General features: G+C 32.5%; 1 protein-coding gene across 1 annotated transcript; it reads right to left on the bottom strand.

Annotated features, from left to right (window-relative positions):
• Nucleotides 1–6980: 6980 nt before the first annotated feature.
• LOC133314209 (abscisic acid receptor PYL4-like) lies at nt 6981–7838 on the bottom strand. Its single transcript, XM_061515653.1, has one exon. It carries the CDS (start codon nt 7836–7838, stop codon nt 7152–7154), a length of 687 nt encoding a protein of 228 aa, XP_061371637.1. The 3' UTR covers nt 6981–7151.
• Between the last annotated feature and the right edge of the window lie 5066 nt (nt 7839–12904).

The raw sequence follows: 12904 nt of genomic DNA on the forward strand, positions 1-12904 counted from the left end.
CCACATTATGGGAATGTCATGCTCCAACACCTTGGAATGGTTGAACGGTCGCGGAAACAGAATGTGGGTGATGACATAGTGTAGTATGCGGGACTCCACAGTAAGCAACCCCACCGTATAGGCAATGTGTTGCCCACAGACTCTTCTCTGCTCCTGCACGGCATCACCTCGTGTATATCCTGGAAGTATGGTCCCGCTATCTGCGTCATATTCCACAGTCTGCGCAGAATCAAAGTCATACCCCAGTAACTCCAACCATACCGGAGCCGTCATGATGATCTCCACCCCGCAGACCCTAGACCTCAGCTCACCCTGTACGTAGCTGAGGTTATGGTAGAAGGCCCGTACATGCATCTCAGAATATGAACACGACAGTTCAGCCAAGGTCCTAAGATGTGATTCCTCCAACCACCTCACAATGTTAAAACCTTCTTGTTCAAAAAAGACTGTATCAAGTGATTTGGCCCCACAAATCGGTCGATTAACAAAGTCACGGACAAAAGATTCATGAACCACCGGGTCATTCTCGAATAAGTATTCGAATGGGAGGTCGACAGCAGCGAGGTCTTCCTCTTGTGGCCTTGACGAAGACGGACGGTCTTGTCGTAGCTTCTGTCGTTTCTCATTTTCAGTGCTAGACGATCTTCTACGGCCAGCCATGGGAACAACTGTACCTACAATGCAAGTGGAAACAAATATCAATGAACAATAACAATATCAAAAAATTTAAAATTCAATATAAAAAACAAAACCTAATCCTAAAATAAAACAGACCCTAACCCTAACCCTAGCACATCACAAAAAACCATTCCTTGCCCTAACACTACAACCCAAACAAAACAACAACATAAACCCTAACCCTAACCTAACCCTAAGCCTAAGGCACCACATCAACCCTAACCCTCACCCTCACAACAAACTTAGCACCCTACCCCTAACCTAAATCCACAAAACCGCAAACAAAAATCAAATGCATGGAGAAAACAAAAAAAAAAACCTAAACTTAAAACCAAATAAGTCAGAATACGTTACCTAAATGTCGATTTCGCAAGTGTGAACCAAGGATGCTTCAATCGCACCTTCAAGGGTTGAGATTCGGACTTGCTTGGAGAGAGGGGACGGAATAGAGATTTAGTCGATTAGGGTTTGAAAATAACCCCCTTTGCGAAATGGGGGGGTTTTTAAAAAACCTGATCTGCGATATTTAGTCGACTAAATAATGTGCTTAGTCGACTAAAAGTGCAAACAATGTAGTCGATTAAGGTGAGTTTTTAGTCGACTAAAATTCGCGTTTCATGATTTCTGAGTTTAGCCCATTTAGTCGATTAAAAGTGCAACTTAATCGACTAAATGGGGGCAGGATGGTGGATAATTCTGGGGGAGGGGCAAATTGGTTATTAATTATTTAATGAGGGGCAAAAGGGTCAAAAAGCTGATTATCGGGTTACGGGTTTAATTCTCATCATCTTCATTTTTTAGTGAAATTAAGACAGCACAAAATAGAACATTGATAATTTATTTATGTTCACTAAATTGCCAAAAGCTAGCAATCTTATTAAATTTCTAAACCTAGATTGTTCATTTCCTTTTTTTTTTCTTGGAAATAATTAATTTCCTTTTATAAAACAGAGAAAAGCCATAAAGTGTAGGTATATATCCCCCCCTCCTTTTAAAAGTAATAGGTAGAGGGAGTGAGTGTATAGTAGGTTTACATAAATAATATTATTGTTATACTAATTAAAAATATATAATTAGAAATGTGTCGTGTAAATGAGTCAAATTAAGTTGAATACTTTAAGTTTATGTTTGGCTTGTAAAAGTAAAAATGATTCAAAAATTCAATATAAAGCCTGAGTTTAATTTGTTTAACTCATTTATAACTTCATTATTTTTTTTGAATAATTTTCAGTTTGTTATTTTAGTATTTAGCAGATATTTTTTATGCTAGATGATGAAGTAAAAGAGCAGGTTTTTGAGAATGGGTTTGGAGAGCCGGAGAGTAGGTTTTGCATATAGTATCAGATGTTGCTAGAGGATTGGAGTTCTTGCACCTTGGATGTGATCCACCAGTGATCCATGGGATATCAAACCAAGCAATGTTCAGCTTGATCCAAAGTATTGCGGGAAGATCTGGAATTCGAATTGTCAAGGATTAAGGTGGTGGGCGAATTTGGTGCGGACTAGTTGGGATATAGATTATTTTTACTGATTTATGTTTCTCTAAATTTGTGGGCTGTGAAAAAAAAAAAACCAAATCAACGTAAGGACAAGAGAAAAAGAACGAAAAGCCATTAAGATTGGTCCAATGATAAAGGGTTTCCATACGTTATATTAAATTATGTATTCAATTTCCACTTGTATTAACAAAGAAGAAGAAGAATGAAATATGATATTGAATAGAAAATGAAAGAGAGAGAGTATCTTCTCGTAACAAAATATCAATGGAAGAAAGCCACTAGGATTGGTATAATGAGGATGAATTTAAATATATTATATTAAGTTATGTGTTCAATTTTCACTCGTATAAAAAAAAAATATCAATGGAAGAGAAAAAAAAGAAAGATGCATAAAAAAACACAAAGAATGAAAGAGAGAGAAAGAAAAGAAAGAAGTGAAGGCAAAAGAAATACACAGAACGAGCATAAAAGAAGTGAAGGCAAAAAGAAATACACAGAACGAGCATACAGTGGAACTGTGGAAGCTAGCGTGACTTTTATGCACCTGTCGTATCCATGTCTTAACCTATCACCGGCGGTGTGGATTTGAATGTTATAATGTGAAAAAGTGATTATGTAATTTGATCGCAACTACTCATTGATGATGAGTTATGAGAAATAAAAATATATAATTTTTAAATAAATGATTATGATCAAATAATATATGATCACATGACCATTTTTTCATATGAGAGGATCCAAATTCCTAACGTGTTTTCTTGCATCAGAAGGATAAAATATTCATCAGAAGAATTAAACCGTTTCATTGTTCACTATTTAGCTCTGTACGTATGAGTCAAAAGGCCGGAATCTTTGTCATGAGTAATTGCAATAGGATTGGTTAACTCTGACCAAGTCATGTGTAGTAAAATGAGTAAACAACCCATGGGACACTCTAACAGATACTATTCATCAATGACTATGAGTAAGGTTGAGCAAACATTAATGAAGGGCCTTGTTGTCCACTTGCAAGCCAACTTGCAATTCCGTCCGTCCCTTCCAACAACTCACATTTCTATAATGATATATATATATATATATCAATACTAATGAACGCATAAAGAGAGAGAATATTATTACATATGCGGCGAAAAGAATAACAACTTGGCATTGTTTACCCAACAAGTTGAGTTCCTCCAAGGCAAGTTGCACTACAGAGGTTGATTCGTTCACCATAGAAAATGATTTTAAAATAACGTCGTAATCCATATATATAGATACGATAATCATTATATTATTAATATTATACGCTCGATATCATACGTACTGCATGGCTATCCACGAGGAAACTCATTTTTTTTTTTATTTTAAAAAATATTCTTTCCATTATCAGGGTTTCAGTTATCCTTCCTTAACTACTACGTACATAATTACAATTTTGGACCGAAAAAATTAATAGAAGCTTCAGAGCAACTTGTAAATTTCAATACAAAAAAAAAAAAAGCAACTTGTAAAAACTAGTGCCCACTGCATGTCCTGCACCCATCTTCACGCTCAGAAAAGATAAAATCTTAAAGTTCTCTTTCTTTTTTTTCTTTTTTTTTTTTGTAAATAAAGAGGGGCTAAGCCCAAGTTCTCTTTCTTTCTCTAATTACTAATTTACAATATTTGAATGAAGACAAACATAATAAGACTAGATCTGTTTCGTTTTTAACTTGGTCGCAGTTAAATTACTCAATTATACTTTATCATTATTGCTAGTAACCATCATGTACATAAAATATATTTCAATATCTATGTAATTAGAAATAAATAATAAAAATGCGTGTTTTTATAAAATGTAAAAAGCTCTTTTAAAATGCATGCTCAATCAAATAGAGAAGAATTGTTATTTTCAACTTGGTCGTGCATAAGCAGAAACAAATTGTAATAAATATTGATTCCTGATTGAAATGATTAAATTTTCAAAGTCTTGAAATACCGTAACTTAATTTCTTTCCGCATGCACAATCAAGTTGACAGGAATTATTGTTTATTTTGTACTTTATGTCTGTTGGTGAACTATATTCGTGCATACTTTTCGGCCACATCTAAGGTCTTCTTTGGCAGTTACTATTTAAACTTTACAGCGGTTTATCCGCCGGGTATATATATGCATTGTGACTATTGATTTGGCTTGAAACAATAAAAAATGACGAAGATGACGATGATGATTAATCACGCCAAGGATATAATAAATAAAAGTATTAATTTTACTTAAAGAATTGTTATATATGTGTGTGCCTGTGTGTTCAATTTCTTCTTGATTGGAAGCATATTTTTAGTGCTACTCAAAATTAAAAAAAAAAAAACTGAAAATTGTTTGATCATAAAGGAGAGAAAAAATGATGAATTAGATGTACCGAGTTTTCATTATTAAATAAGTACTCAACATATTTTCCCTAATTGCATTTGGAGTTTGTGTCTTGGTAATAAACTAGTAATCGACCCTAAGATTAATTAAATTAGAAAAACTTTAACTTAATTTGACTAAGTTTCGACTCAAAATTAGTCGTATAGCCGAGAGTTGAAGTTTGTGGAAATATCAGAAGACCGACTCAACTCAAAAACTTATTATGGTCAGTATAAAAAAAAAATAAACAAAAATTCCAAACATCACGATTTTTTTCACCAAATTTCATGCATATACGAATTCAGTGTACGTGGCAGCATGAACTTTCAATGTATACGTTTTTTCTCCCTTACGATGATTGTTTAGTTAACCATTCATAACACTTTCTAATAGTGGGAATGCTGCAAAGTTTACACTCACGTAGTGTTTGATTCAAGTCTTCTTAAAATTTTTCCATCTAAGTGTATGTAGCAATCTTCATTCTCCTCATTTGGTTGAAGGATTCCATTACTTTTAGCCATCAAACACACTTTGCTATCTAAGTACAAAAGCATGTTAAAATTGGATAAATTTACTGTTGAAGAATGCTTCTACAGACGTGATATTTCTTGTCAAAATCTGGAGAAATGAAAAAGTGAGTGAATACAATGACATTAATACGCCTCTTTTTATATGTTGTAATAGTTCAAAATTTTATAAAAAGGTTACTTTCGTAAATTCCATCCATTTTCCCATCAAATTTTTATTTTCAACCAAACATACGCTCAGCATATTTAATTCAATTTCCCTACTAATATTTTACGGTACCAAATAATTTTTCTTAGGCGATCGGAAAAGAAAGAAATAGTTAATATATTCAAGATAATTATGTATTTACAAAATACAAAACTTTCCTACCAAACTCACTTTCCAACCATTTTTCTATCAATTACATTTATTTAATATTCAAAAAATTTCTCCTCAACCAAACTCCCCGGTCCTTAGCTGTTGATGGGATTACACGACGAAGTAGTATTTTATGAAGTTTTTTTTCTTTTTTTTTTTTGATCAAATCTAAAAGGCTGGGGACACAATCGTGTAGACGCTCGAGTGCCCACAGAACTTCCCTGTACGTAGATATTAATTATTTGCCCGTTTTATTATTATTCGTACAAGTTTATGTACTGTGATCTTTGATAATCACGAGGAAGAATGATTTGGGTGACAACATTACATTAAAAACAAGTATTTTATGCTTATCACTCTTAATATTTCTACTATCATCGTATAGATGCTCGAGTGACCACAACACTTCCCTTTAGACATTGATTTTTTTTCCTTTTTTTTTTCCCTTTCAATAGTGTTCATACGAGTTCCTATTGTATGGTTATCACTTATCACTCTTCTATTTCCACCATGATCGTATAGACATTCGTGCGCGCACGACGCTCTCCTTTAGATATATAGAGTTTTTTTTTTCTTCCTATATATTGTTTATACAAGTTCATATAATCTTATCTTTCGATGATCAGAAGAAGAACGATTTGGGTGGAAATATTTACAATGAAGACATATAATTTACCCTCATTCCTCTTTTATTTCTATTAAGGGTGATTGGTTAGCAAACCCTTCATAACACTTTCCGAAAATCTAATTTGCACGAAATAAAAGTCCTCTTCAATAAATTATCACTCTGCATGGCCCTAACTAATAGGATTTGAATATGGGAATTCAATATCAAGTACCCAATTATTCCCCGTTGTCATCATCAAAAGATAAGAACATATAAATTTGCACAAACACCAATATTAAAAACCGATAAAAAAAACTATATTCTAAAGAGAAATGCCGTACGTGGGTGCTCAAGTGGTTTATTTGGTCGCATCCCCAACCTTCAAATATGATTAAAATAAAAAAAATATATATAACATTGTTTATCTCCATGTTATCTCCCTTGACAAAAGTGCGAAGGAGGAAATAGGCTGAATTAGTTAATAAAGTCAGTGATTTTATTGCATGAATTTTCCATATGTTCCCCCTTTAATAAATATTTTTGCTCAGCCATTAGTTATCTCATCAAATTTCGATAAAAAAAACTAAACACAGCTTAAAAACATATATCTAAGGTTTAACATTAATCATACTTAATTCATAATCATTTTCTCTGCTTTAAAATGAAAAGAGAATTTACACAAAAACAACATGAATGAATGCAAGTCCATACGGATGAAATGCTATAATTAAGTTCAGGGGAAATATAACAACTCAACAACACCAATCATTCAGAAAGATAGAAAGAAATTAAAAAAAAAAAAAGTAAAAGAAAATAGAACTACATCATTTAATCATTATATGAACACATATCATATATGCATATACATATCATATAATTCAACCATTGCCATCCGTAAAACCCTACTGATCTACCCATCCATTAATTCCCAATACGGGCAAACATCTAAGTCCATGATACAACAAGATCCGAACCCATATTCGAAACAAAAAAAACCCGGAAGACACAAAACAGTTTTTTTTTTTTTTAAATAAAAGAAAAGAAAAGAAAAAAGAAAAGGGAAGAAATAGAGAGAGAATGAATAAAAGGTAGAGTTGGTTGGGAACCATTATCAGTGTTGTTGAGAATTGAGTTCACGATTTCTGGTCATATTCTCGGCGATCTGAGCGAGCGAATGCAAATTACAACGTACGATTGTGTCGACAAACACGCAGGTTTCCTCCTTCGTGTTACCCTGCGGTACGTCAACGACGTATGACTCGATGACAAGTGTCCCGTTTCCGTCAGCGTGAAGAGTCGTCACCGACCGGTAATTCCTCAGACGGTGGTCTCCGCCGACAACGCTGAAACTGATGACGTGGCGCTCGTCGTCCAGGATCTCCAGCCTCTCCGTGCTCGACACGGCGGGGAGGCCCGACACCACACGGACCTCGCGGACGGCGCCGACGTTAATGCCGTCGCCGGTAATGACGTGGCAGCTCTTCACGAAATTCTTGTAGCCCTGCGGGTTGTCGAAGCGCCGAACAACCGGCCACACGGCGGAGACAGGGGCGTCGATGAATCGGGTCACGACGGAGCAGCACTGGTTGGGCCCCACCATGTGCGCGTGTTGGCGAGCCACGGTGTCCGGGGCTACACCTGAAGAGAAACAGAGCGTAAGGGGGATCACGAGGCGACGCGCCGCCACGGGAGGCGGCGTTTGAGGCTGCCTGGGGCAGTTTACGCCGTTAGCAATGGCGGCGGAAGCGGTGGCGTCGGTGGTAGGATTAAACCTCTCCAGCTGAAGAGAAGAAGGCATTTTTATTTATTTTATTTATAATAATAACTAAAAATACCTCTTCTTTTTCTCTCCAGCAATATTAGCGAGTGCGTGTGAGTATGGGTATTCTTGATTTGTTGATGTTGAATAAGCAAAAGCATATATATGAGAGTGTAAGAGACGGCAAAGGCAAAGGCAAAGGTTTGTGTTAATATATTTTTGTAGTACCAAGTTGCACTAGTTTTGTTGTTGAGGGGTTTTCTCTTTATCTTTTTCTCTTCTATTTTCTTGTTTCTTTTTTTCCTTTTTAAAAGCTTTTTAGGAGATGAGATTGAGATTGAAGCTGAATGAGTAGAGAGAGAATACAAGGTTGTTGTTGTTATTGATTTCTTGTAAAGGAGAGCTTACGCAGGACGTGCAAGTGGATCCCCAACTTGCAACAAGTGAATTTGGACTTGGTTTTATCAATTATCCCCTTTTCTTTATTTCAAATTGCAACTTTGCCTCTTCATCCATTCCTTTTATTTTATTGTTTACTTTAATTTTCCAACTTCCTTCCCTTTGAATCCCGCCAGACTCCTTAAACTATTATATCATTTATTTTTTTATTTTTTATTTTAAAAAAGTTTGTGTTTTATCACCATTTTCCTTGGTTGTTTTCCGTAATTTTCTTTATGCAAATCAAATTCCAAAACAAGGCTTGGTACTATACAATCTTTCACTTCGATTTTATCTGAATCATATTAAGCGGTACGAAGGATCTTGTGCAATAACAGCTGAAGAGACCCAATCATAAAGATTAAAGAGTAAAGAATATATATATATATATATATATATATATTATTTTCTTATTTTACATTAGAGAGTTATTTTATGTCACTTTTACATCGAAAATAATGTCACCATTTTTTTCTTTTTATTTTTTAATAGGTGGTGGATCTCATTACATCATGTGTCTATAATAGGAGATACTTATATCTAATAATATGAGAGAATTGAATCCCATATATATATATATATAAATGAGTTATATTTATCTTATGTTACATAAGATAAATAAATTTTCTACACACACAAAATAAAAATGGGTCTTATACTCTTATATCTATTTTCTCTTTCTCCTCTTACATGTGAGTCCCACTTATAATTTTATTTTTAACGTAAGACAACTTATTTTCATATAACAAGAGATAAATATAACCATATATATATATATATATATATATATATATATATATAATGTAATCTTGCAGGCACACAATAGTATAAAACTCACAAGCCTATACATTTCAGTACACCGTCAAGAATCCGCAAATGGGATAAGCGGGCAAAGCTAACTAGGGGTGTGTAAAAAATCTGGTTCACTTGATTTGACCTTGACCTAACCCATAAAAACCTAGTTTTTTGACTGGATTTAAAGACTGACCCACTTTTATTTGGGTCAGTTTTAGACCTGATTTGTTTTAATAATGACTCGCTGATCCAAAACTTGACCACACCCATTATGTGAAAAAAAAAGAAAAAAAAATCACAATTAAGTTAAAAGAAAAGTTTTAACGTAAAACAATTACGTCAAATTTTTTTACCGAAAATATTTCTATTAAAATTTTTCGCAAAATTTTTTAACAAAAAATATTTTAATCAAAATTTGTAACTAAACATTTATGTAAAAAAATTTGACAGAAACATTTTTTTGTCAAATTTTTCTACAGAATCTAAATTTCGTCAAAATATTTTACAAAAAAACATATTCATCAAAATTTTCGACGAAACACATTTCCATCGAAATTTTTTGACTGAAAAAAATTTCATCAAAATTCTTTACAGAATTCAAAATTGGCGAAAGTTTTAAACGGAAACATTTTCGTTAAAATTTTTGACACAACAAACTTTCCTACACACAATATTTTGTGGGGCCCACACTTTTTGAAGAAAAAAGAAAAAAAAAGAAATTACAGCACGCAAAACGAATCTCTATAACATTACATAATCACTTTTTTCTACAACATTACTCTTATAAAACCCACACACACACATATATATATATATATATATATTATTTTCTTATTTTACATTAGAGAGTTATTTTATGTCACTCTGCTTACATCCAAAATAATGTCATCATTTTTTTATTTTTATTTTTTAATGGTGGTGGATCCCATTACATTACGTGTCTATAATAGGAGATATTTATATCCAATAATATGAGAGAATTGAATCTCATACATATATATATATATATATATATATATATATATATATGGGTTATATTTATCTTATGTTACATAAGATAAATAAATTTCCTACACACACGAAATGAAGATGGGTCCCACTTATAATTTTATTTCTAACATAAGACAATTTATTTTCATACAACAAGAGATAAATATAACCTTATATATATATATATATATATATATATATATATATATATATAAAATGTAATCTTGCAGGCACACAATAGTATAAAACTCACAAGCCTATACATTTCAGTACACCGTCAAGAATCCCGCAAATAGGATAAGCGAGCAAAGCGGGTGTGTAAAAAACCTGGTTCACTTGTCCTGCTCTTGATATGACCTTGACCTAACTCATAAATACCTATTTTTTTGAATTGGATTTAAAGAGTGACCCATTTTTATTTGGGTCAGTTTTAGACCTGACTTGTTTTAATAATGACCCATTGACCAAAAACTTGATCCATACCAATTATGTGAAAAAAAGAAAAAGAAAATCACAATTATGTTAAAAGAAAAGTTTTAACGTAAAACAATTACGTTAAAATTTTTTACCGAAAATATTTCCACCAACATTTTTCGCAAAAATTTTTAACAAAAAATATTTTAATCAAAATTTGTGACTAAAACATTTCTGTAAAAATATTTGACGGAAACATTTTTTTGTCAAATTTTTTACAGAATCTAAATTTCGTCAAAATATTTCACAAAAAGACATATTAATCAAAAATTTCGACGAAACACATTTCCATCGAAATTTTTTGACGGAAAAAAATTTCATAAGAATTCTTTACAAAATTCAAATTTCGGCGAAAGTTTTCGACGGAAACATTTTCGTTAAACTTTTTGACGAAAAAAAAATTTCGTCGAAATTTTTAGCGAAACACATTTCCATCGAAAATTTTGAACTAATTATTTTCGTCAGGTTTTTGATAAAAAATATTTCAATCAAAATTTTCAACGGAATACATTTCTGTAAAAAATTTTGACACAAAATATTGCGATAAAAAATTTTGACGGAAAAAATATTCTGTCAAAATTCTTTAGAGAATCTAAATTTCGTCGGATGTTTCAAATGAAACATTTCCCTCTAAACAATTTTCCGTCGAAATTTTCGTCAGAACACATTCCCATCGAAATTTTGAAAGAAAAACATTCCGTCAAAATTTTCTATTTTCTTTGTAGTTGATTACTAAAATTATATATGTACAATCATATTAGCCAAGAGTTGCCTTAAACTAATTGATCTTTCCGTAATAATAATTGTATAATTTGGGTTTGAATTTATGAACTTCCTATCAGTAGACATTATGTAATTTTATAATATATCATTGTTAAAATTAGTGATTTGTCATCTTAAGATGGGAAGAACGTTCTCTCATCCTTTACTTTTCATTAATTTTCACTAATTTTGCTTCACATGTGCATGGGCTTAAAATTACATTCTTTTATTTATTCAACAAATATCAAATTTATTATAAAATTTATATATTTTAAAACAAATAAATAATTAAATTACATGAGTTTAAAAAAAGACAATAATTATTAAAAAAATAAAAATAAAAACATGTTTTGAAACCAAGTCAAAAACGGGCCAGGACAGATTTGACCTACTTCAGAAACCAAGTCAGGTCAGATCTGACCCGGTTCTGAAGTAGTTCAAAAAAATCCAAACCAAGTCAGACCTGACTTGGATCAAAGTAAAGCGGGTCGGGTCAAAATACCTATCCTATAAAAACCAAGTTGGGTTGAGTCGGCACAAAAATCTGACCCGACCTGACTCATGCACACCCCTAAAGCCACCTATATTCCCAATAAGAAAGAATGCCGCCATACTAAGGTAACACTAGTGCAATACTAGTGCAGTCATTTCATGAAATCATTTCGCGTCACAATGTTAGCACTAAATTATTTATATAATTATTGTATTATTTTATATTATTTTAAATCTCTTTGGGTTGACAATTACATGAAAATGGACTGAAAGAATGTGAAATATGGCCCAATTCAAAAAAAAGAAGTAACCAAGCCCAAGTTACGTTATTTTTACTGATAAGTGTAATTATTCATTTTTTACGTATTTCTTTTGAAGCAGTCACGTGGATCAACTTCATGGAAGTGAGAAGATATTTTCACCATTGGATGAATAAGAAGATGGACGGCTACTAATACAAAGGATTTCTGTTTTAGTTAATTGTGTGGGTTGTAAAATAATGAGACACGTTTTAGATTTAGAAATTCAATCTTCGTTATTCCTTGTTTTTAGAAGACTCAGAGTGTTGTTAGATTTACTTGAAAGCTGAGTGAGTTGTTCTTCAAGGCTGAGTGTTGTTAGATGAACTCGAAGTGCAATGACAAAGTATCTTCGCCGAAAAAAAAATCAATGGTGCATGCAAGTGAAGTTTAAATCTTTCTAGTCCTAGTTAGTAATCGGTACTTTGATTTTTACGATTAAACCTTGATTTCATTTCTAAATGCATGTTTCTTTTTCTTTAATCTCTGCAGTGTTGTTTTTAAAATGGGTTTCTAATTCCTTTTTTTTTTCTGGGTATTCAAAATGATTGGGTAAAATTTCTTAATGTGCATTGTTATTGTTTCTTTAATCTTCATTCATTTGATACTTTTATCTTTTTAACTCAAAAACTTCATGGGAATGGGTTTTGAGTATTTCAACAAAAGGAAATTGCGAAATGGACTTTTGTTAAGTGTAGGAATAATCGAAGGTGTTTTCTAATATAAATTTCTATAAAGATTCAAGAAACTTTGGGAAAAGTCTTTTTTGAACCTTATTGTTGAACCTGGAAAGCTTAAGCTAAACTTGCCGTAGTAACTCAGAAACTGAGATAAAGATGCTATAGCAATGTATGA

This window comes from Gastrolobium bilobum, unplaced genomic scaffold (assembly GCF_033153095.1).
Source record: "Gastrolobium bilobum isolate Gb01-03AN ecotype WA unplaced genomic scaffold, APGP_CSIRO_Gbil_v1 utg108979, whole genome shotgun sequence".
NCBI lineage: Eukaryota > Viridiplantae > Streptophyta > Magnoliopsida > Fabales > Fabaceae > Gastrolobium > Gastrolobium bilobum.